Genomic DNA, 24,540 nt, shown 5'->3' with positions numbered 1-24,540 from the left:
TGTTTTGCATTAGAAGTCCAAATGAACTATTATTAATAGTTTATTTATCTGTCCCGTTAATTATCGTGCATCCTTACACTACATACAGAAAATTTTTTCTATCTACAGTACATTCAGTTGTATCCTTAAACATTTTCTTGAAATGCAGGCAAGGAATGTTTCATTCCAAATAAAAATTAAAGCATGCAGGAGTTTATTTAAGTTTTGCAGAAAAACAAACCAAGAAAACCAAGTGTACATAAAGGTTTTCTAGGCTACGTTTGAGCTCAGTGGCAAAACGCTTTTTGAGATTAGATTATGTCGGCAAGTTGCTTTAGAAGTGTTCACTTTGAAAAGAAAAGAGATTATGGTTAAGCCTCTCAGAATGAATACGTTTCTGCGAACAGGAGGGGTTTCCCCAAAAATAACACCAGGGTTCCATGAGCATTTGTGTGTCTAACATGCATGGACATCTGGGTGTGTGTATTTATGCAAAATTCAAGGCCTAGGTTTGAACGTGCTTAAAAAAAAAAGCATGACTATGTAGACCAGACTGAGTCAGTTCGTTTGAATGAAGGAGTTAACAGTCTCTGGGTTTCTGGACGATTTCTTGTGGCCTCAGGCAGTGGGGAATGCCAAATGCCATAGGGGCATATTGACAATAATCAGTTACCTAGCCTCCCCCCATCCCCACCCCTCTGCCTCCCACTAAGAGCGGGTGGCATGCAGTGCTTTGGGAGATTACGAGAGAGGTAGCAGCAAGTATTTCTCATTAAATCTCCTCTTCTCAAGTTATCAAATGAATGACTGACGGGAGGTTAGGTTTGTGTCTTCACATAACTGGCTACTAAGTCAGTCCACATCTGCTTCACCATTAAAAAAGAGAAGAGAGGATAGGAGAAGAGAAGAGAACTACAACCAGGAGAACAGATGGGAACAGAAGACACAATCATAATATTTCCACATACAGTAAATCATTTCAAGCCCACGTTAAGCTAGTCTGGTAATCCTCCAGTCCCCCTCCTGTCTCGTCAAGACACCGTGCATTAGTGATAATAGCTCTGAAACTCTGCCGCTCTCTTGCCTCTTGAAGACGACTCTTGGCTTGGACGCAGGCAAGCGTCACCGTGGCTGGAAATGAGATCTAACACCTCAGCCTTGTCAAATAATAAGACCTCTTTCCATACACTCAGACTTCAGTTCATGCGTATGTGTGTGTGTGTGTGTGTGTGTGTGTGAGTGTGTAAGTGTGTGCGTACAGTATGTGTCAGGAGTGGGAGGGGGTGTGATGCGGCGGCTGCGGGTTCGAGCATGCACTGCAAGGCAGCTTGTCAGAAGCTGCTCTTCCCAGCTATTAGCCTCTCTCCGTTAGGACACAGGTCCCAACACGCCCAACACAATGCATCCTTCCCTTCCTATCCCCATGCATCATCCACGGCCACATCACTACTGGCCTTCCTGCCGAGCAACGGATCTGGAGAAAACACACTCGATAAGAAAGATTTTTCACACACATTTCGTTGCTCAGATGTGTTTTATTGATGACGGCACATTGTTCATATGTATATGATTCAATATGATTCAGATCAATTTGTTCTGCTTTTTATAGTTCCCCAGTAGATGAAGTGCTTAAAGAAAACAGCCTGCAGGATTGATATCTAACAGTGTACATTGTCCAGTATCAACATTGGTCTGGAAATGTTCTGGACTGTGGGATACCATCAATCCAGGAAACTGATATGTTATTTTCTATTCTGCTGTGTGTCCCTTAACACTCTGTGTAACACTGTGTGTATGCCATCATGTCTAAAACACTGAAATCTCCATGGACTGTGCCAGTGCTGTAAATGCATCCTTGAAAGTATGAATAGCACTCAGTATGAAGGTATTAAACTTACTCTTACTACTTATATGTAATCTGTCAGCAGCTTGAATGGGTCGAATTGATCAATTTAAGATCATAAAGTAACAATTCCCGTAACACTCACTGAGGTAAAAAAAAAAAAAAGAACAGTATGATTTCAAGTTAAATGTTTGGCAGAAATGTTAGGTTTGAATTATTCATCAACGATTTTAGGGTTAGATCTTTAACTACAGAGTACCAAGTTTAGATAATAGCTGTTGTTAAAAAAAAAGCCTCTAAAGGTTATTACATCTTTCCTTATTTCTTCAATAGTCTCATAGAGACAAACAGCAATTACCATGACGTCAAAGAAAGTGTAAGACATTCTCTAATTTTCTATATTTATTTGAATCCAATATAATTACAGACTGTACAGAAATTTAGCTTAGACTGTATGGATGTGTACAGCAAGTATACTGTACAGTATGTCGGCTGTGTGTGTGTGTGTGTCTGTAAATGTATTCGATATTTGGACAGTTAAGCGAATTTGCAGCGGGCAAGCTGTTGCTTGTGTATATGGATGACGCTCTGGCAATTATCACCCTGTCTCCAGGAGCCTGTCAGGACCTGCCTCCACTGGTCCACCGTGTAGAGGCAGGGATGGATGGACGGGTGGATGGATGGATGAATGGCTGAATTTATGGATCAATTAATGGGATTGCAGTGAAAATTAACAATGAAATAGTTAGTTAGAGCACTATGTAGTGCTCTTGCAAAGTCATGACCACCTCACAACATTTTGGGATGAATTGCTGGATGTTTCTATTTCAAAGACCACTACATTTGATTAAATGTATACATGAGCTATGTTTAGACATTTTTAGTGCTTATAATCTAATCTTTATGTCATCCATTTTTTTTCTGCTTCCCTTTCTTAATTTCCTCTTTTCACTCACCTTAAATATGTGTTTCCAGATCACTGACAAAGCGATTAATTTAATGTTTTTTGTTCTCTCACCGTCCTTTTCTCCTTCCTCTTAACCCTTCATCCTTCTTCTATGTCCTGAGAGAAGAAGAAGCCCAGTTCATCCATTACTCATGATCTCTTGTCTGTACAAGAAGATACATATCAGATACTGTAGTTCTTTTATTAATGCTGCGCTTCCCTTCTGACAATGACACGTGGAGCTGAAGTCATAGATTTGTGTGTATGTGTGTGTGTGTGACTGACGGTGCATGTGCACACTAGTCTGCGAGGCGGACGAGTTGAGGCATCTCCCATGGCATCTGCACCCCAGAAGACTGAACACACTAAAAGTAATTTATGACTTTTTCATGTACTCTCAGATGTTCAAAAACAATATCACCAAACGCTGATCCCTGCTGATCCCTTATCAACTGATCCTTTTTTTTTCTTTTTTCTTTTTGTGGATAAAGAACCAACCTTTGCAGTGGTCTCTTTTAATAGAGGGCCAACAGGATTTCAGTGTGGAGGTGGAATTTCAAATCATTATTGACCGCTCAGCTGGCACCATTATGATGCATATGCAGGGGTGTATACAGTATCCCCTCATTGATTGATAAGTTCTCTGAAATATTGGAGTTACCTCAACTTTTTTGAACTGGATACTTGGTTCCCCCTAGCACCTTGATGTACTGTTAATATTTGTGGTCTGTTGGAGGTGTGGGTCATTTAAAAATGTTCTGTGTAAAGGTAAATGATTCCAATAATTTTGTGTGACACAGGACACGGTCTGGTCTTTAAAACTTAAAATGTGTCTGCTGGAATTAAACACAAAGTTATTGGGCTGTCTGCATTTTTCTACACAGACGCATTAAACCACCACCAGGACTGGATATCAATGACTCCTCTCTGTGACACCATCTACTGAAACATTAAACACCATTTCATATTAAAGGAGTTCATATTCTTTCTGTTGTGATCATCATTTCCCGAGATGTGATTGTTGCAACAGGAAAAGTCCCCTGGTCTGTAAATAAGAATCTGTCTGGCTGTTGCATCTCAGATAAATTATTTATTCATGGTATGGATGGGCTGTTGAGACATGTCAGCGTAAGCTAGGTGGGAAAAGGTAATGTTGTGCACAGGTATTTTCATTACTATATGTGTTTTGTTGGTTAAGGGTTGTGTGTTGTGTTGTGTTTATGTGTGTGTGTGTGTGGCTGTGGCTGTGAGGGGCTTAGTAACGATGTCACAACAAGGAATCCAGGCAGCTGTGGGTGTAGGACTGACTCTTTCCCAGCCGTCATCAGGCCAGAGGCTGTCTGGTGGGGAAGTCAAATCCCAAAGTCTGGATGATCATGTGGAAAAAATTTATTTAAATTTGAAGAATTTAACCAATGTTTATGCAATATAAAAATCCTAAGTGTCTTTAATCCCAGACATTATAACGATCAAAGTTCAAGACTCCACACGAAAAGTTAATTGCGATTAATATCCAAGAATGAACTTGCATGATGGAGAAGGGTACAGAAATAAAGGAAAAAAGTATTTGATGAGAAGAGGAATATAGAGAAAAGTGCTTTCTTAAAGGGGTACAGCAACAAGAAAAAGATTTAGTAAAAGAATGGTTGAAATTGAAGCTGCAGAGGCCAAGTTATCCTGACTTTTAGTCACTAATAATTATCAAGCGCAAGTGGATGCTACATTTCCTGTAATGCAACTGCTTTTGTTGCTGCCTCCTGAAGGCCTACTTCTTTCAAGCTCCTCACCGCCAGATTGTATAGGCTTTTGGTTAAGTCTCCAGCCTAAACCCTGATAACATCATTAGGGTTATTTATTGAAACTTTGAAAATTTCCTCCAGAGCCGTTATACGACCGTTGTCACAGGTTGAATAAAGTCAACTAAACTTCTGGTGGAAGGTGGATGTGTATGCTTCCAATATAATTAATGTTATGTATTTCATGCACATCATTGATAACAATAGATGATCGTTGGATGATACTTCGCTAACAGATCTGGTTAATACTAGGGTTTGAGGCGTTTAACTCAAATGCTAAAAACATATTCATTTATGAAACTTTCTTGTATAAAATAATTTACCTAATAACATATTATCTGATGAAAACTTGATGCTTGAAATGGGAATCTTTTTCTCACCTATCAAATACAACAAGGCAAAATTCTAATCAAATTTGTTCATGAGCTGAATGTACTGTATTTCTGCCATAGGGTGCGCTGTTGCTTTTATAATCAGGCTCATTGTAGCAAGTCCACACAGGACAACTGTCTTCTCTGTTTGTTCCTGTAAGGTCCCTGTTTAATTCCACAGGGAAGATTTTTGAGATTTCTTGATTGTGTTGGGACATGTTAAGGCTTCCATCACTTGTCCTGTCTTCGGATGCATCTGTACTGTACACACATAACATGCACTTATGCCTGCATGTGTGTGTAAATGCTCGTAAACTGAGGAATCACTGAAGACAGCTCAGCATATTCTCATTTAACTTTGATGTAACTGACTGAATCCTACGTTTATTTATTGACCATTCTTTTTTGTTATTGTTGTTGTTGATCTTGTACACACAGTAAGACCTTTAATTCTAGACCGTCCTTTTGAACTTTTCCTCTGCCAACTGTAGCATCTCACATTACTACCCACAAACCCAGTCTGCTGGATAATAATCATTTATTCATGTTAATAAGACTGTAATTACTTTTACTACTCAGACCTTAATTAACTACTGACTGTTTTACAGTCCTCGTGTATTTTCCTTTCCTCTTGCTTTCATGCTCTCCCTTTCCCTTAAATGGCCCAATCTGTTCCACAGTCATGATGTGATAATTATAGTGTCCTGTGGTCACACCCCACTTTTCTATCATCAAATTATGACACAGCTCTTTATTTGTCCACCTTGTCTTCTACTATTTAAAATGGCTGCCGTGCTGATAGATGACTTAATGGCTCAGAAGACATGTTATTTCATTCTGAAACATTAATTCCACCTCCTGAAACGTGATTTTATTTTCTATGTCAGTGGTTGCTCAGCCACAGACTTTCCTTATTCAACTTGATTGAGACAAAAGTTTGTGTGTCTTTATTGTCTTTGTTTAATTTCCAGTAGATTGCTCAAAAAATGTAAATGTAATGTCATTAATTGATAATAATGTTAATTCATTATAAGTCACTCTGGATAATGCCTGAACTTTAAATCAGAAGTTAAAATCGAAAGAGAAAATAACAAAATCCTGCAGTTGGCATTAGTTAACACTCCCATGTGACTGTTTGACTGTGATGTTCTGAGAATATCTGAGGCAGACAGCTTTTCACTGTTGCTTTTTCCTCACATACGTACTCACAGAAAATTACCATTCACCAACCCAGATCACTGACTGGAGCCTTTCTGGCCCTGTGTGTGCTCTTTTCCCACCCAGTACTCTCCGTTGCTGAAGAAGCTCTACTGTCAGATTGCCAAGACCTGTCCAATCCAAATCAAGCTGTCTTCCTCTCCTCCACATGGCAGCATCATCAGAGCCATGCCCGTCTACAAGAAGGCGGAGCATGTCACAGAAGTGGTCAAACGGTGCCCCAACCACGAACTGGGACGAGACTTTAATGATGGTATTAAGAATAGTTCTTTAACCATAATTTTATATTTTTCCCAAGAATAGGACAATACTTTTGGGTTATCAAGTCAGTTACTGTAAAATTACACAGGAGAGGATAAGATGCATAATTAATTAATCATAACTTTGTGTAAATTTTTACCCTAAACACATGTTTAAATTTTAATAAACTGAGACTGGTCTTGGTCTGGTGTCTTATATGTGTGACGCTTTGATTAAAATCAACTGTCTCCTCACCTTTCTTCCATCATTTTCTCCACAGGTCAAGCAGCCCCGGCCAGTCACCTGATCCGAGTGGAGGGGAATAACCTCTCTCAGTACGTGGATGATCCTGTCACTGGCCGGCAGAGTGTCTTTGTGCCCTATGAGGCTCCACAGGTTGGTAGTTCATCAGCTACTGTGTATTGAGACACACAATGCATTTTATTAGGTTTCTTAGAAACTGGACTCATTACTTTGAACATTAGGAATTATGCTCTATAGTGGTCTTCAAAATATTTGGGATATTTAGTCTTTTCATTATTAAGGCGAGTCCTCTTTGATTTCTATTATTACAGTAAAAAACTGGGGATGGACTGATGTAAATAAATGCAAACGTAGAGAAAGCCTTTGACAGATGAGATTGCGTCTCAATATATGACAGATGTCCTTAATATTTTGTACATTCTGCCCAAATGTTGTTGTTCATACCAAAGAAAACATTTCAGTGAGCTACTTCGTAGGAAGCACATCTATAAATAAAGATACTGGCCATGTCCAAACAAGTAAAAGAGTGAGAAATCATCGTGTCTGTGATAGCACCTGAGGACATTAATGAAAAGCACAATTGTTTTGCTTCACATCAAAGTGCACTACAACACTGCCTTCTGGTGGCGAGTTCCTCACATTTTCTGTAAAATGGAAGGTTGGCTTGTGTGCAGAATGAAGGAAAATAGTTTGGGCCATAAAAAACCTGAAATTCCATTGTGTTTCAAAGACTAAACCAACAATATATCAGTTCTTCAGCATCCACTTATTAGTGAGATTAATTGCTTTGTTTTTCAGGTGGGGACTGAGTTTACCACCATCCTATATAACTTTATGTGCAACAGCAGCTGTGTGGGCGGCATGAACAGGAGACCCATCCTCATCATCATCACTTTGGAAACCAGGGAGTAAGTGAACAATTCACAACTCATACACACAGACAGTTCAAACAAAGTCCTTTTTCTGAATTTAAAAAGCAATTCTCAGCATTTTGTGGCTTTATTTTTATTCTTTCTGGGTACTTTGGTTTGATGGATTTACAAATGTTTTACAACAGTACAATGTCGGTAAATAATACAGAACATAATGACCAAACCAGATTTCAATAGGAAGCAGAGAATAATACAAAACACACACACACATATATATATATATATATATATGTATATATATATACCACCTAAATTATATAATAATATATATAATAATACTACATATATTTATATTCAGTAACATTTAACATGTAACGTATTCAATTAGCATACAGTTTAAATAAGTATAATTGTAGCCATAGAGTATAGTCTGAGACTGTTCAGTGCATTAATCCACCAAGCTTAAGTAAAACTGAATAGTAAAGACATACTTGGTCTGCTCCAAATCATGTCTGCAGTGGTCAGGTGTTGGGCAGAAGATCGTTTGAAGGTCGGATATGTGCGTGTCCTGGACGAGACCGCAAAGCAGATGAGGACCACTTCAGGGAACAACAGGCCCTGAATGACAGTGTGGCTAAAAATGGCAGTGCCAACAAGCGCAGTGAGTTGATTTAAACTGAATGATGCGTTCATGTTAACTACACAACAGATCCTGTGACTTCTGACTTTTCATTTATTGTGTTGTATATCTTATCTTGCTGTCTGGCTGTTAGTATATATATATATATATATCCTGATCCTCAAAAAGAATGAGATTGTGAAATGTATTAGAAACCCATTTGATTATGATTCTGTTTCTGTTGTCTGCAGACTTCAAACAGAGTCCGCCAAATATTCCCAGTCCGAATATTAACATGAGGAAGAGGCGGCATGGAGAAGAAGAGATTTACTATATTCCTGTAAGAGCCTTTCACACACTCAGATGATTTAGACTTGATGTATAAGATTTTAGCCTTATAAATTGTCAAATTTATTCATGTAGCAATGTGTGGAAATGTTTATGCTGATGCAAGAGAGTCAGTTACCATTGTTTCAAACATTTAACTTTTTTTTTAAAATTATTATCTGCCTGGCTTATGTAATGTTATTGTATGCGTTGTATTTATGTCAGGTTCGTGGTCGGGAGAACTTTGAGCTGCTGATGAAGATTAAAGACAGTTTGGAGCTGGTGGAGCTGGTGCCACAGCCACTGGTGGACTCCTACAGACAACAAACACAGCAGCAACTTCTGCAGAGACCGTGAGTCACAGTAACATACGCACACAGATACCTGCTGCTATTCACACATACACACTGTACATAAATGTGTCAGCGAAAAGATTTGATCATCCCAAACACATGCACATAAAAACACACAGATACTTTCAGCATAAATCTGTGAGTAAAATATAGAGAAGAAGTTCAGTTTAAATTTAAGTCTTGCTAACTTCATCAAACTGTTGTGAAGTGTCTTCACAACACTCCTCTAACCTCAGCCACTTTCTCCTGTTTTTTGTAGGAGCCATATAGCATCCCCCTCCTCTTACTCTCCACTGTCTAACATGAACAAGCTTCATGCCCACGGAGGCCTCAGCAAACAGCCCTCAGTCAACCAGCTGGTGGGGCAGCAGCCCCAGCAACACCCCTCTGCCCCCACCTCCATAGCTCATATGGGTGAGTATCTATTTGTGTGATTCAAATTAGATGGACTCATAAAGCATGTTTCAAACAAATTTGTTGTAAAGATTTTTGATCAGAAAATATTAATGCTAACAGAGCCATTATAGTACCGTTCTTTATGCTATTTTGCTGTTCATTGTTTTATTGATCACCCCTCCCTTTCTCACAGGTTCAAACATGCTCAACAGCCACCACATGCAGGCCAATGGTGATATGAATGGTGGACACAGCAGTCAGACTATAGTGTCTGCTTCCCACTGCAGCCCACCCCCTCCGTATAACCCTGACCCCAGCCTTGTCAGGTACCTCACCCTCCAATGACACTCCTTTATCCTCCTGTAAAGCGCCAGCAGACAATCAGATTCACTTGTTGGGTTAAATATGAATGGGACCCATGTTGAAGCCAAAACAGCTAACTTGTTTGGCCATGTTCTTCCAAATCTGGTCATACAGTTTTTGGAAAGGTTCCCTTTTGTAGCAAAAATGTGTCTAGATGGAACTGTGTTATACAGTCTATTTGATTTAATTATGGCTGCTTTCTAAAGGCTTGTGATTGCCTCACAAATCTCCTCACAACCATGGCTGGTGCCATGAAGGTCCACTGGGGAATTGGCTGCATGGAAATAATGTCTACACATAATAGAGCTGGAAAGATACCTTACCTGGAAAGGTTGTGTTATAGGAGTAGGTTCATTTAGTGGTGTTTTAAGTAAAAGGGAAAAGTGTGTGAGCTCCTACTAGTTGCGTACAGTAAGTGTCTATATCAGATGTGTTGATCAGCTTCCATTAAAAAAACAGCACATTGATCATGTCTATTTACTCTGGTCACACAGCCAAGCTGCTCAAGAGTTGTAGGCCTCCACTATGGAAGCCAGAGGGTTTGTTATGTCACCCAAAAGCCCAAGGTGTTTCACACACTTACATCTAAAATGATTCACACTGTCACTGTGTATACAGCCTTCCTTTGCAATGCACTACTGCGAATTTTCTTCAAAAGAAATTTCCATTGTTTAAGTTCTGTTTAATTTTAATTTTTTCATAGTCTAAGATAATGTGTCAATACAGTCGTTTTAATACTTTGCTTTTGCAGTTTTAACATTTTTTAACATGTTTCTAGATTGTTATGTTTATTGTACAGTTAAATTGCACAACTAGCTTTTTTTTCGATTACACTGTATGTTGCCAAAACTTTAACATTTCATGTATTTATAATAAAGGTTCTTCATCAAAGCAAGAATGGCCTTATGAATCATTAATAAAAATGCATGTTTATGATTTCACTTCTACTGCATCCATCAAGATGTATAGTTTTTGTACACTTGAGGCTAGGTCTGTGCCCTAATTCTTTCACTCAGTTTTTAAAATAAACTAACAATAGCTTGAGTAGATAGTGAGGTAATGATGTAACATAACAGAATGAGGTGCTTTTCTTTCTTCTGTCTAAAAATAAATGCTGACCCTAATTATGAAGTTAGGATATTCTTTATTCCACTCGAGCACAACTGCACTTTTCATTAGTGTTAATGAAGTGAAATGATTTATATATTATAGTCCTATTTTCAGCTTTGTAGCTGTGGTCTAATGGCAGTCTAAGCAGCCCTGCTTTTCTCCCCATACAGTTTTCTAACCAGTCTGGGCTGTCAGAACTTCATTGAGTACTTCACCTCCCAAGGCCTCCAGTCTATCTACCATCTCCAGACTCTCTCCATGGAGGTAACCACTCCGTTCCTGCACTCACAATCTCACAGTGAAAATAATAACTATAATAACAAATTATATATACATTTTGTGTATAGAGCTTTATATAAAATAAAAAAAAAGATGAAACAGTTAAGGAAAGAAAAAACAAAAGTGAACAGAAAACAAAAAATCCATGTCTTACTAAAGGTACAGAGGCCCCATTTTTTTTGTGTATAAGAAAACACATGATGCACTCTTATTGTTTTCCGCCTTCTTTTCGTCGTTTTTTCCACCAATCTCATCAAGTGTCTAACTTTGTGCCTTCACCAGGATTTAGGTGCACTGAAGATACCGGAGCAGTCCCGCCTTGCCATCTGGCGAGGTCTGCAGGACATGAAACAAGGTGCTCCCCTCCAACTGCCTGCCTCTTCTCATCACCATGACTATCATGGCCAGCAGCTTCTTCGCTCCAGCAGCAACATGGCTGCCTCTGCCATGGCGGCCATCGGGGCTGCCGGTGGGGAACTGCAACGTCAGCGCGTCATGGAAGCTGTGCACTTTCGTGTCCGCCACACCATCACCATCCCCAACAGGTCAGGGGTCGTTGGGTCGTCAGGGATGGCAGCAGCTACCGATGAGTGGGCTGACTTTGGTTTCGACATGCCCGACTGCAAGCTGTCACGTAGCAAGCACTCCATCAAGGAGGAGTTCATGGAAAGCGATGTTCACTGAGCCAGAAAAGAATCTTTGGACTGTTTTGCCAATATTATTATCAGCGTCAGCCTATGTACTGAGTAATAAGCATGTGGATAGGGTCTTTAAATGTCCTTTTAGGTGTTACTGTCGTATTTCAGTCAGTGATGATTTTGCGGAGAATCAAGTTCCATTTTGAATGTGGGACATTTTCAGTGTGTTAATGCACTTTCCTGTGCAATCTTTATTTTTGTGCTTGAACAATTGTTCCGCCCAGAAGATTCAACATGAGATAACACATGTGGACGTCTCAAGTCTAAATAGCAAATACCACTGTGGCAATAGCATTGTCAAGGCAATGCTAAACACACATGGCCTGGACTACACCTTTTTGGGACTCTGATAAGTGCGTGTTAAAAGAGGGAAATGTTATTTTTTTTCTGGAAAATAAGATATTGTTTGGTTGCACTGTGCAATAATACATGACACATTTTCCTTTTACAGCATCTAATTACATTTATGGTGAACATGAAATGTAGCAAATGTACAAGGTCACAGTAGATGTATCACCACGTCGAAACTTGCTAGTTTCAATTTTGTGTTTGAATTGTTCTCAGTTGACTTATTTATTGTTCTCTCAGTTTTCCTTCACTTGTACAAATGTATATATTGTATCCTGTAAATGTTTTGGACTAGATGTGTTAGAGAAGGGGTATTTAGATTCAAAATGGTATATCTCCTGTTTGAACCAAATGTATAGAATTGAATGGTAAATCAATCTCACAGCTAAGGCAAGACATAGTCATTTATATTTTTAATGACTATGATAATGTGATGACCTCTAGTTCAGTATGCCCGTTTCATTTCATTGTTTAAAATTGTTCATGGGCTCTGGTATTAACAGTGTGTATTCATGGAAACTCCTAATGGAAATCACTAAATATCAGAAGTTAGACATTGTATCCATAACTTTCTTATTAAGTCATAGGAAATACTGTTATAATTCTTGTATAAAACACATTGCAAAATCAGTATTATATCTGAACAGCAGGGACTCAATCAGAATTGTGAATGATAAACTAAGAATAGCATCCCTGTTTACCAAGACACTAGATAAGACAGTAGCGTCCTTTTGTCCTTTCCTGTGTATTTTGAAAACCTTGCAGGGCAAGGTCCTCACATATTGATTATAGCTAGTTGTGTACCTAGTGTAATGTATCAAGTATGGCACTTGTTTGTGGATATCAATAGCAACATTCCAGTTTTATTTCTTGATTGCCATCCAGCATGATTAATCATGGTTCAATTATATTAATGGTGTAAAAATTGTTTGTAGTAACACATACATAAATTTGTACCATGATAATAATTTGTACCTATCTTGCAGCCATTTTCTTTTGATTTACAAACACACATACTTTCACCCACTTACCACCAACTGGTCAAAGAAAGAGCACTTTAATGCTTTAAAAGTAAAATTATTTAGGATTATTTGTGCTTATGATCAGTATTATGCATTACCACAATGTAAATAGAATTAGTGCTTGTTTTGATATTCCTGGTAAGTTTTTTGTTACACGTTTTGTAAAGATTATTAAGATGTGTACCTATATAACAATTGCTGTTCATCACTGTCCATTAGTTTCAAAGGTTGTTACATTGTGTTTTTTCTTAAAATCATGGATATTAAAATATTTGCCTTCCTTTAATCTCTCTCTTCATCAAAGTCAAAGCTAAGGTGTTATTTATGTATATTACTCGAACAGAGAAGTGTAGGCGCTGGGCTGCAGTCATATCAAGGCTCTTCATCGTTCGCCGTTCTCGGGGCTCGACCATCCCGGCTGCCGTATCTTCGAATCCTCACGGAAGTACTGACGTGTTCACACCAGTTGTGGCTAGTTTAGCTAGCTAGGTAGAGCCGGTAGTGACACAGCGGCCGTATCAGGTAAGAAAGGACTGTCATTGATTCTTTTCACTACAATTACAAACACAACCGAGAGACGCACACAGGTAATGAACTTAAGACACGCATTTCAAAACTACTGTATAATTGAGTGAGTGCGGATGTGGCTACGAGGAGATAGTTTGATTTCTAGCTGGGCTAACTGGGCTAGCTGTGGATCCGTTGGCAACGTAGTACTGTGTCTCCGGAAGTGAGTTGTCAGATTATCAAATGTCTTGATGGGACTTGTAGTTCAACGTCTTCATGATAAACATTCGTTGCAATGCAGAGCGAGGGAGTCAGGAACTACATTTTTTATTTCAAGGGTTTCATGCGCTCTTCGCTGGAGTTGTGGGAAATGTAGTTGCACACGTCCATGTTAGGCCCGATGAGCGTTAAATGAACTTTACTAAAACTACATAACCCATGTAAACGCTAATTTAGGCGAAAGGGCAATGTACATTTAGATGGCTAGTTAGCTAACGTTACTTCGAGGGCTAATTTGTAAGCTAACGTGAGTAACTTCCAAATAATGTCACCGACGAAACGTTAGTATCTGTTATTGGACGCTTTTTTTCACTCGTAGCCATGTTGTGGTTTTACCAGAGAGCCTGGTTTGATGTAATATAACTTATTAGGTGCCTTCGGTACTGCCTGAACCTATTCGCTGGGTATGCCGCTAACGTTAGCCACAACCACACACAGTCCTACACGGTCTTGCCTTTTTAAGATATCGCTACGTGTCAGATGAATCATTAAAATGAGCTGTAATCGCTGCGACAACACAGTGCGAGTTGGTAATCAAATATCTATAACATGAAGCCAAAGTACAGTTTTAAAGGGGGGGGGGGACCAGATACCGTCGGCTAGCTGTTCGGGGTCCGCTAGTTACAAAGTCAGTGGATCTCTGAAATGTCCAAACTACGAGTAGCCGAAATATGTCGCCATTGGTGAGGTTTCAGTTACAAACATCGTGTCTGAGTTTGTTAGTTTTAACAGAGCAACGATTAGATTTTGTTCTCCAGGCCATTTCTCCCTTTTCCGTAATGGATATCAGTCTGATCTCACCGTGCAATGGTCATGTGTACCTGAGAAAGACACCCATCTGGACTCACTTCATCACAGTGAAAGAGTGCATAAGACTGAGACTGACACCAGATCCTGCAGCTCTGTACAGCTCCACACGATGGTTCTCTATAAAGCTGGTCCAAATAGCAGTATTATGAACTAGTCTTACTGGATGGTTTATTTGTGAGTGCCTTCAGTCAAACAGTTTATGTAGAGTAAAGAACACACCTAGTTACTATACTGGTCTGTGTAGAGAGAAATATCTCATTTTCTCTTTCTGCTGTTTCATATTTTCTTTGGACCACCAGTTGTTTATTCTTAGCACTTTAAAACAACTCACGTTGTTCATGGCTGTTATGGTATTAATGGCCCATAACTGCTATAATCACATCCATATTTACAGGGACCCTTAGGACTATCTCTTGAAAAGGCCTCGTTGGAAGGTAAATTACTTTAACCCATGATACCATGAAGTATTTTATATTTTTCAAAGAACATTTTCATGACAATAATGCTATTAGATTTGTATTTCTTATTTATGAATCACAGCATCATGATTGTAGGTCAGGAATTAGACATGTTTCAGGCATTAAAGTTTGGAGACCGGGTGTACATGTTTCCATTTTAGGAGGGTCTTGTTGAAGTTGTATCCCAAATTCAGGGAAATACGGCACTTAAAAATACCTGCATTTCACACTTACCCCTACAAAGAAGTCAAACATTACTAAACAAAAGACTACAACATGTGAAGTGAATGTCGAAGTGTGTCAAGAGCTGGAAATAGTTCCACTTTGATGTCTTACAAACTTGATTGAAATTGCAGCCAGCTAGATTTGTGCTTAATGGTACTGCCCTCTGCTATCTGACTGTTTCAGGCAGATTAGCCAAGTAGTCTCCATCCATGCATCACTAATCAAAGTGTCTCTTTCTTCACTGGCAGAATGTCAGAAGGGGACAGTGTTGGGGAGTCAATCCATGGGAAACCATCTGTAGTAGCTGCCTTTTTCACACGGATTGGACAGGTAACGCGTCTATCACACAGATCACAACATTACCACTCAACACAATTAAGGAGTTGTTTTTGCACAAACACTGGATTGTCTCATCAAGCAACCAGTGTAATGAGTTTGCCGAGAAGGTAAAAGTTTAAATCGAAGGAATAAATGTAGTTATGCTAGTGGTATTTTATTTTCAGGAATGCTTCTACAGGAATGTTACAGGATGAGTGCAGCTGTACCTGTTATCACACTGCTCATATTTAAAGTTCCTAAAAGTGGAACACCCACAAACGTACACTTCCACCGTAGTGACAGTCATGTACCACACACAGGTGATGTTTCCTTGTCATTTCAGTGGAACCAAGAAACCGATGAACAGCAGTAGTATTTTTAGGTATATTATGTCCTTTGCATGAATTGCAAATAAGCAGCACAGTGTTTCAGTGCAGTACTGTTCTTGCTTTCAGTTTCCTAGTTCCCATCACACATTTGTCACTTCTTAGTAGCTTTGTACTTATCAGTGCTGTCAGTGCATCCTGGCTGTAAGTACGAAGGTGGCAGTCGATTTTTATATGTACAATTGTATTGGTCAGCCAGGCAGAGAAAGACATGGGTTCAAGTGTTAAGGGATACTCGTATATAATTAGGGCACTGACAGTCATGGGGTGATCAGTTAATATTCAGTATCCATCTCCACAAAGTGAAAACGATAGTGTTTTTTAGAAGCTCTGCAAAGGTTGTGTCTTAGTTGATTATTGGTGATATTCTTTACCTGTGATGGCTACATCTTGTGTCCTTTTTATTGTAACAGGTCTATCAGTCATGGCTAGACAAGTCAACACCTTTCTATGCAGTGCGGTGGACAGCCACTCTACTACTCACTGCTATCTACATGATCAGAGTGTACATACTACAGGTAATTTATATGTTTTCATTTCAGTTTTCCCCCAGTGTACTATATTATTCTTTGCTCAGGGAAGTCACTTTGTAAATAGTGCAATTCCATTACAAAATAATTCATTCCCCTGCAATGTCCAGTTTTTGAGACTGTTTGACTGAGAGTTGTTCATTCACTTGTACTAATTAATTACTCGTCATATGTGCGGTTGTTGTACTGGAATGTATTATATTTAAGGCTCATTGTTTTTGGTTTCTGCTGATTTTCACCAAAGGAGAAAGATTGGCTCTGGGGACGCTCAATCTTTTTTTATGTGCTTGTGACTCAGTTGTCAAATTAGTGATGTGTGTTTTACATTTCTGTCTACTTGGCCTGTTCTGTTTCCATGAAATGTTTCCATAGTTTTTACTAACAAAGTTGTACTTTTAAAAGCCTTTTAATGTTCATGTTCCTTATGCTGCTTTTTGTTTTTTGTTTTTTTCAGGGTTGGTATATAGTAACATATGCTTTGGGAATCTACCATCTCAACCTGTTCATTGCTTTTCTATCGCCAAAAGTGGATCCTTCACTGCTTGACGAAGGCAAGTTGACACAATTCAACATGTGTACTAGATTAAATTCATAGTTGAAAATGTGTAACTTGTAACAAAAAAATGGATTCAAGCAAAGAATAGAGTACCACATCCACAAAGTAAAACCTATAACATCCAAGGAAATCACATGTCAGAGTGCAACCCACACTATTAAACTAGTAATCTCTTGGAAGCCAGCACATCATAGCGGTGACTGCTTAGTTTCAAAAACTATTGGAAAGTTGTTTACTCATCTTATGTGGCCTCAACTGATAGATTGTGAACATTATTTAGAGTAGTAAGTTCTACAGTCATTGGGTGTTTTTAAATAAAATATACTTTTTATAGTGTTGTTGTTGTTTTGGCTTGGGACATGGCTGGTGAAGATTTCTCAGTGTAAGTAACTTCTTGTAACCGATCTCTCCTGCAGATGAGGGCCCATCCCTTCCTACCAAGCAGAATGAAGAGTTCCGCCCTTTCATCAGGAGGTTGCCTGAATTCAAATTCTGGTGAGTCCAGCTCTGTGTCCTACAACCGTCCTAAATCCAACTTTCAACTGTCCCAGACTGTACAACCATTGCAACCAAATTTAACTTTAATTCAACACAATGAATATAGTTTAATAACTTTGTTTCTGGTCTGCCATGGAAGCTTTGCTAATTTTTCCTGCACTTATATCTGAATAAATAAATTGTAATCCACAATTTGTTTACATTATTCTTTGTCATTGGTTACGTTACTGTTTCCTGTTTATTTCTGTTTGATCACTGTAAAACTGCAGTGCAAATGCAAACTAGCATCTGATTGGTATACGGTGATAGAAATTTCCATACACAGACTCTGAACATTAATATTATTTAGCTAAATAATCACAAACTTGTTGCACGGGCATTGTAAATATTTACAACCTCAAACAATTTACACATAGGCTAAAGGAACACCCTAATCCAGACATACGCAGAGAAAGCTTGAGAGAGAAGGTCAAAACTATTTGCATAAAAGCTATAGGAACACACTGATCCAAAGATCTGGCAAGAAAGAGAGCGAGAGCATGGCACAAGAAGAAAGGGAGACAGAAGAGCTGTAGCCTGCGCTGACTGAGCAGCATGCATGGGAATTAATTAGAATTTTTGTTTTTGAATATGTTTTTCGCCGTTTCCCTGAATGATTGTAAAAGGTTGCTACATTTGTAGCTAGTGGCTTTTTGGAAATAAAGCCCCTAAAATGGTCTGAAAAGTTACAAAATGTAGCGAGAGAGAGACTGGCAACACTTTCTATGATTGATTGTGTGTATAAGCAGGCGTGTGACATAGCATAGAGTTCGTGCCACTTCCCATTTTGTGAATTTAAACACCTAATGTTTAAAATGATATATATTCCATGGTGCATAAACAGAATTTTATTTGCAATGATACATTTCTCTGTCCCAGAATTGTCCCAGACACTATCTTTGTGTCCCAGGTGCTATTTTCTATTGTCCCTGGGACAATGGGACATCCTCAATTTCTAGCGCTGCGCAGAGTGATTGCAGACTATGTTCTTTCGAAACGCCTGTGTGGCCAGCTTTATCCAATAGTTGGTTTTGTTTTATTTTCAGGAAAGCATCAGTGAAGACATATTCCTATATATTTTTTTTTTCATGCTATAAATTCATAAATCCCTCCTCACGTTACTCTCTCCACTGATCCCAAAATGAAATATCCTTTAGTGTCCAGAAACACATGGCATATTCATTAAATGACTGTGGGTTAGAGAAGAGGATGTTGTTAATATATTCTTTATCAATGTCACAACATGTGGTCACACAGTTTTAACTGACATTATATTGTTGTGTTGTTGTTTTGCAGGCATTCGGCGACAAAAGGCATCGTCATCGCCATGATTTGCACATTTTTTGATGCCTTCAATGTGCCAGTGTTCTGGCCTATACTTGTAATGTACTTCATCATGCTCTTCTGCATCACCATGAAGAGGCAGATCAAGGTAAAAATTATACATCATACATACTATCTAGTAGTGTATGTGTGTGTATACACATTGTGGCTATACTGAAGTCACAGTGTAATGCAGTGTATAATGCAAAAACACTGCAGTTTATTTAAAAAGCTCTCTTCAGATTCCACAGAATATCTATTGCTTGTGGCAAATGCAAAAGACAGGAAGCAAATCTGTCCCTGCACATGAGCTGTATAAAGTGTCAGGAACACCAGACTATATAATGCAATACAAGTATTTGGATAGCGATGACTCAACAACCCTCTGACAAAGCTTTTTACCAAAACTCAACGTTGACTTTTACAAAGGTCATATGTTTTTAAGGGCTGCATTATAATGTACAGGTGTTTTTGTAATGTCCAACCTATATACAGCGCATTTGTTTAATTTTGAATATCTGGTGCAAAGTGCCAATTCTTTCTCTTTTTGTTATGTACCTGATTGAACCAGCAAACAGCAAACTCTTGAAATACCTGTCACTAATTCTCCTCCTCCTTTTCTTCCTCACCTTCTCTAGCACATGGTCAAGTACAGATACCTACCCTTCACACATGGGAAGAGGACATACAAAGGCAAGGACGAAACAGGGAAAACTTTTGCTAGTTAAAAACTCCCTCCTACCCTTCCCTTCCTTCTCATTTGAAATTATTATCTGTCACAGCTAGGGAGTGACCAGGGTTAGAGATTTATTTTCTTTTTCTTTTTTTGTAAGTGGGACAGTAACATGAAAACATAACATGAAACATACGAGTTTTGATCCATGAGTCAGTGTTGGATCAGGATATGAGCAGCACGGATCAAATTAGTTGGGATATATGGCCTTTGTCCAACTTTTTTTTTTTTTTTTTTGAGGACCACAATCCTCAGTTTAGGATTGGTCTGCATTTGCTCATTAGTAGATGAGACTCAGTGTTGCCTTTTGCCTTTTTAAACCCATGGGGTAAGTATAAAATCATCAAGAAGGAAACGCACTGGGGAAAAAAAAAATGCAGTGAAATTTTTTCTTTTTTCTTTTTTCTTTCTCAATGATGGTGATTCCAATCCTTCTCCCAAGTGAAATAAATTTGCCAACTTTTGATTTAATATATTGGTACCTACTTATTTGTAAAAAGTTATACATTGAAAGTCAGTAGTGTTAGTAGCAAAATAACATGATTAGATGTGTAAGATGAAATCTGGAGGAAATGCAACTGTCTTTGAGCTGTGCGAACGCTTTGGTGTCTCAGCCAGTTGTCTTCTGTGTAAAGTGCAGACACATTGGAGAAATTAGTCACATTTACCTTGAATATGCATTCATGACAGTTAAAAGAAACAAACACCTTGTAATTCATCTCTTCAAATGATTAAGTTTAGCACAAATCATTTTGTTTAAATATTTATCTTGAATTGCCTACTGAATCTCTGTGTATTACCTGATTCTTGCTAGCATAGCCAGCAGAGCAAGGTCAATATGGTTCATTATCGGTGACTTAATTTGAATCTTTAGCCACCCACCACTTCATTGAATGCATAATTTAAAGCGAGTGTCACTAACCCCAGCCCATTTAGCCTCCTGTAGTCTGTAGTCTAACTTTAAATCAGTTCTTTCTACTTTTGCGCCTTTGTAGAGTTGAACAGATGGGATACCTTGTCGTCGGCCACCCCTAAACCAAATTTCTTAATTATTTTTGGGGGCAAGTCAATGAATTTGCATGACCTCAGATTTTTACACCCTTGGATGTGGATAATTATTCATAATATACTGTGTCTTTAAAGTGCACATTCGGTACTCAAGTCCAATTTATAACAAGGTCTAAACTGAGATATTAGTCAAGCAATCACATGTTTCCCCTGTTGACCTTTGCTCTTTGAAACATTTAGCCATCTGTGTTTCAAAGCCTAAGGTCCATTCGATTTGTGTAGACTAGCTGTTGTAGTCCTTTATAATCTGTGTTTACTTTGAAAAACATTATGGTAAATATAGTCATTCCAAGCAAACTTTTGTTCTCTTTCTTTTGCAGAGGAAACATAAGAAAACAGAGATTGAGAGCTTTTATTATAACAAATGGATGAAGTGGGTGTCGATCACACTTTCCTTTCTTTAAACCTGTTGGGGGGGTGGGGTTTCTCAATTTTTATCAGAATGCTGGGGATTATCTGTCATTACTTAACTTTGATCAGCACTGTAGTAAGGGATCAAAACATTTTCCTGTAAAAAGTTTGTGTTTCAAAGGACTGTCTGGAGGATTTGTATATATATATATTTTAAAATATGAAATTTTTTTGAGATTATTTTTATTTTTGTTTTTTCTTCCAACCACCATACTGTTTCCAAGTGTTTAAATCCATTTCAATTGAAACTGATGAAAGCAGAACTGGTTAATTGGGTTCTAGATTTGATGAATTAAATATGTTTCTCATGGATTGCATGTTATTGTTTTCTTGTGCTACAGTTATAAACAAAAACTTGATTTTAATAACTTAAGTGTAATTTTTTCACTCCAAATGCTATTAAAGAGGCTGTGTCCCCTCAAACAGTACATGTGTCTCGGCTTCGAATTTTGTAGGTTTTCATGGAGGACAAACAAACAAATAAAATCATCTGGACCCAAGTGGTGACTATGCTTCTATAAGTCGACTCAGTTTCAGTACAGTTAATAATTCACCTACTATTGTCCGCACTCAAACATCTCTAGATCGGTGGTGACAAAAAACTCAAAACAGGCCACATTCAGAAGTGCTCGTCAAACAGTTTATTCATCACTCGGGCTCTGTAGCAGAATTTTGGATAATTTTTGCATACTGATTTGTGTATTCTCCTCTTGTATAGGTGCCTATTTATGACACCTTATGCACTCCCAAATTCATGGAAATGAGGCTTAGCTGTCAACAGTGTCTCATCACTTTGTGAAAGTAGAGGCTAATCCCCTGAGAGTTAACATTAGATTGGTAAACAACATTACAACTACAACAATGAAACGCGGTCTTGCTTGTCTGTGTCTCTTGGGCGCTTTTCTACAAGCCTTGGCTCAATGCGCTGCCCCAACCTCAGAGTTTCAGCTGGAAGGAGATTATTTGATAGGTGGACTTTTTGATATTCATCACGCCAATGTCTCTGTTTATCATGACAGACCAGAATTTACTGACTGCTCCAGGTGAGTTTTCTAATAAGTTAATACCTTTGAAACTAAGGAAGAGAGACGATTATGTTATTAAGAGTTTAGCCTCAAACTTCAGGTCAATGGATATAGCTAGTAATGTATTTCTCAAAAAAACGTATGAATTAATTGTTCTATTTCCAAAATTGGACATCAAGTCTACATTATTGAACTCAGTCCATCCTATACGAAATCCTCTTTTAGATATTCTTGTCTCCCTTCATACAGTAATACTTGAACAATTAAACTAAGCTTGACACTATCTTTCCTACAGAAACACTAAACAGGCTAAACATTTTTAATTCAATTATTTCCTGATTACAAGTTAATTTACCTGGTTAAGGCCAATTTTTTGAGATAATAAACACCTTACAACATTTTTTCCCTGTAGTAAATTGATATGAGGGAATTTACGTTATGGCTAATTATTGAAAGAGAAAGAGAGGCTTACATACAGTGGTCAACTTGAAGCAGACCACAAATAGGCCCATGATAGGGCAGGGGTCTCTGGGGTCTCTCAGTTCAGACAGCACAGGGACTGGATTAAGTGCAGTGGACATTGGGACAATCGCTGCCCACGCCATCTTAACGTCCACCCAGTGGTTTGCTTTACAACTTCCAAACCTACCCCACAGAGCAAAGCTTCATTATCCTGAGATAACAAAATAATTAACTTGTGATCTTGCCATAACATCATTAAAAAAAGTGTTTGAATCCAAGATTGCTTCATACTTCTGTACCTTTCTCTGTCCTCAGTCAGCCCTTCATTCTGTCAAGCTATCGGAGGTTTCAGATGATGAGATTCTCTGTAGAAGAAATCAATAACTCTACCAACCTACTCCCAAATGTGTCTCTTGGCTATGAAATATTTGACCACTGCTCAGATACACAGAATTTCCCAGGTATTTTAAACCTCCTCTCAGACAATGGCTTGATCCAACCTTGGCATGAACCACACAAGAATCTGTCCAAAGTGATAGCATTGGTTGGCACTTATACAAGCACTGAGACACGGACTGTAGCCCCACTCTTCATGATGGATCTCATTCCCATGGTAAGTTTGCCAACTATTGTTTTAACATATTTTTATCAAATAGATGAAGTGATAAAACAATTTAATATCAAGCTAATAACATTTGAGATTTTCTTTGTCAATGATAATAATCCCAATTTCTCCATTACTCTTTTCACAGGTCAGCTATGGAGCTTCCAGTTCTGTTTTCTCAAGAAAACAGAATTTCCCCTCTTTCTTACGAACAGTGCATCCCAATAAAGACGTCATAGAAGTGATTGTAAAGATTTTGCAGCACTTCAACTGGCGCTGGGTTGCTTTCCTTAACATTGATGATGACTATGGCAATGATGGACGGACATTGTTCATAAATATGATTAAGGACACTGAGATCTGCCTGGCCTACACCAAAGCCCTCGATTCTAATACAGATTACACCCCAGTATTCAAACAGATACAGGCACAGAGGATACGTATCATTATTGTTTTCGCTCCTGAATGGACTGCTGAAGCTCTCATTAAGGCAGCAATACAACTGGAAATCAAAGACAAGGTGTGGATAGCAGGAGATGCATGGTCCTTAAACAAGACCAAGAGAAAGAATCGAAAATATTGGAACTGTACTTGGGTTGCTGAGCAATAGACCTATACCTGGTTTCAGTGATTTTATCATGCTTCAAAAGCCAGAATCATTTGTGAAGGAATGCAGAACAACAGTTGTTTTGTAATCAGTTTGCAACTGCTAGTGAACCCTGAGTGCTGAAGAATATCGATCTGCAGACCATCTTTCTCTTTTCCTGTTTATTCTGGCTGTAATGCATCCTCATGGCCTTAAACAAAACTCTGCAATGGGGCTGGCAATTGTAATCAATTTACAGTTACCACCCATGGTAAGTATAATATAAATTTAGAAATCAAGATATGTATTCTTACTGGCTTATTCTTTGTGAAGTTCAATTTATCTTACATGACAAATAATTGAAAGTGAACCAATCAACAAACAGTCTGGTGTGTTTTACTACATAATATCATCAAACCTGATTTGCCAGTCCACCATTAGAAATCATTAATAGATCCTCTACCCTGATGGCTTCAGTAGTATATTTTAAATAATAAAAAAAGAAATTCGAGATACAGATGTGTAGAATCTGAAATCCTAATAGATGGCCACACACTGGCAGTTCCTCCCTCAACCACCAGAATGATTATAAAAAAATAATTTAATAAACACCCTCATGTTCATCTGTGAAGCACATGCAACTAATCTGAACTTTTGTGACCACCATCGGTTCCTAGC

At 38.4% G+C, this 24,540-nt stretch overlaps 3 protein-coding genes across 7 annotated transcripts in view; all 3 read left to right on the top strand.

Moving 5' to 3' along the window:
* tp73 (tumor protein p73) overlaps positions 1 to 13,330 on the top strand; it is a 30,121-nt gene extending 16,791 nt beyond the window's left edge. Inside the window, exons 5-14 of the mRNA XM_035656551.1 lie at positions 6,220 to 6,406; positions 6,674 to 6,789; positions 7,456 to 7,565; positions 8,048 to 8,190; positions 8,400 to 8,488; positions 8,701 to 8,828; positions 9,088 to 9,242; positions 9,418 to 9,550; positions 10,868 to 10,961; positions 11,259 to 13,330. Coding sequence (XP_035512444.1) covers positions 6,220 to 6,406; positions 6,674 to 6,789; positions 7,456 to 7,565; positions 8,048 to 8,190; positions 8,400 to 8,488; positions 8,701 to 8,828; positions 9,088 to 9,242; positions 9,418 to 9,550; positions 10,868 to 10,961; positions 11,259 to 11,660 — 1,557 coding nt within the window. The 3' untranslated portion in view covers positions 11,661 to 13,330. The remainder of the gene's footprint in view (positions 1 to 6,219; positions 6,407 to 6,673; positions 6,790 to 7,455; positions 7,566 to 8,047; positions 8,191 to 8,399; positions 8,489 to 8,700; positions 8,829 to 9,087; positions 9,243 to 9,417; positions 9,551 to 10,867; positions 10,962 to 11,258) is intronic.
* A 133-nt stretch (positions 13,331 to 13,463) lies between these two features.
* On the top strand, positions 13,464 to 21,613 carry rer1 (retention in endoplasmic reticulum sorting receptor 1). Of its 5 annotated transcripts, none has more exons than XM_035656559.1 (8): positions 13,464 to 13,566; positions 15,572 to 15,653; positions 16,441 to 16,545; positions 17,012 to 17,108; positions 17,530 to 17,608; positions 18,947 to 19,082; positions 19,612 to 19,666; positions 21,095 to 21,613. In XM_035656559.1, the coding sequence occupies exons 2-8, from the start codon at positions 15,573 to 15,575 to the stop codon at positions 21,103 to 21,105; spliced, it is 564 nt and encodes a 187-aa protein (XP_035512452.1). In that variant the 5' UTR covers positions 13,464 to 13,566; position 15,572; the 3' UTR covers positions 21,106 to 21,613. The 5 variants fall into 5 exon arrangements, with proteins under 5 accessions (XP_035512452.1, XP_035512448.1, XP_035512449.1 ...); XM_035656556.1 differs by adding an exon at positions 15,035 to 15,074 and having other exon boundaries at positions 13,538 to 13,566; positions 19,612 to 21,613; XM_035656557.1 differs by lacking the exon at positions 13,464 to 13,566 and adding exons at positions 13,998 to 14,077; positions 15,035 to 15,074 and having other exon boundaries at positions 19,612 to 21,613.
* Positions 21,614 to 22,007: 394 nt separating this feature from the next.
* Positions 22,008 to 23,942, top strand: LOC118325049 (taste receptor type 1 member 2-like). Its single transcript, XM_035657612.1, is given in 5 exon segments — positions 22,008 to 22,228; positions 22,988 to 23,285; positions 23,425 to 23,843; positions 23,845 to 23,913; positions 23,915 to 23,942. Coding segments are annotated over 5 exon segments (996 nt in total). The 5' UTR covers positions 22,008 to 22,046.
* Positions 23,943 to 24,540: the final 598 nt, after the last annotated feature.

Source organism: Morone saxatilis, unplaced genomic scaffold (genome assembly GCF_004916995.1).
Source record: "Morone saxatilis isolate NCDOM2014 unplaced genomic scaffold, NCSU_SB_2.0 Contig15, whole genome shotgun sequence".
Classification (NCBI taxonomy): Eukaryota; Metazoa; Chordata; class Actinopteri; family Moronidae; genus Morone; species Morone saxatilis.
This window is presented reverse-complemented; position numbering and strand designations above follow the sequence as displayed.

Coding starts and splice junctions, on each gene's coding strand:
- rer1 (XM_035656555.1), top strand. CDS start 15,573: ATGTCAGAAGGGGACAGTGTTGGGGAGTCAATCCATGGGAAACCATCT. Junction 15,654..16,440: donor TTTTCACACGGATTGGACAG/GTAACGCGTCTA, acceptor TTATTGTAACAG/GTCTATCAGTCATGGCTAGA. Junction 19,083..19,611: donor CCATGAAGAGGCAGATCAAG/GTAAAAATTATA, acceptor CACCTTCTCTAG/CACATGGTCAAGTACAGATA.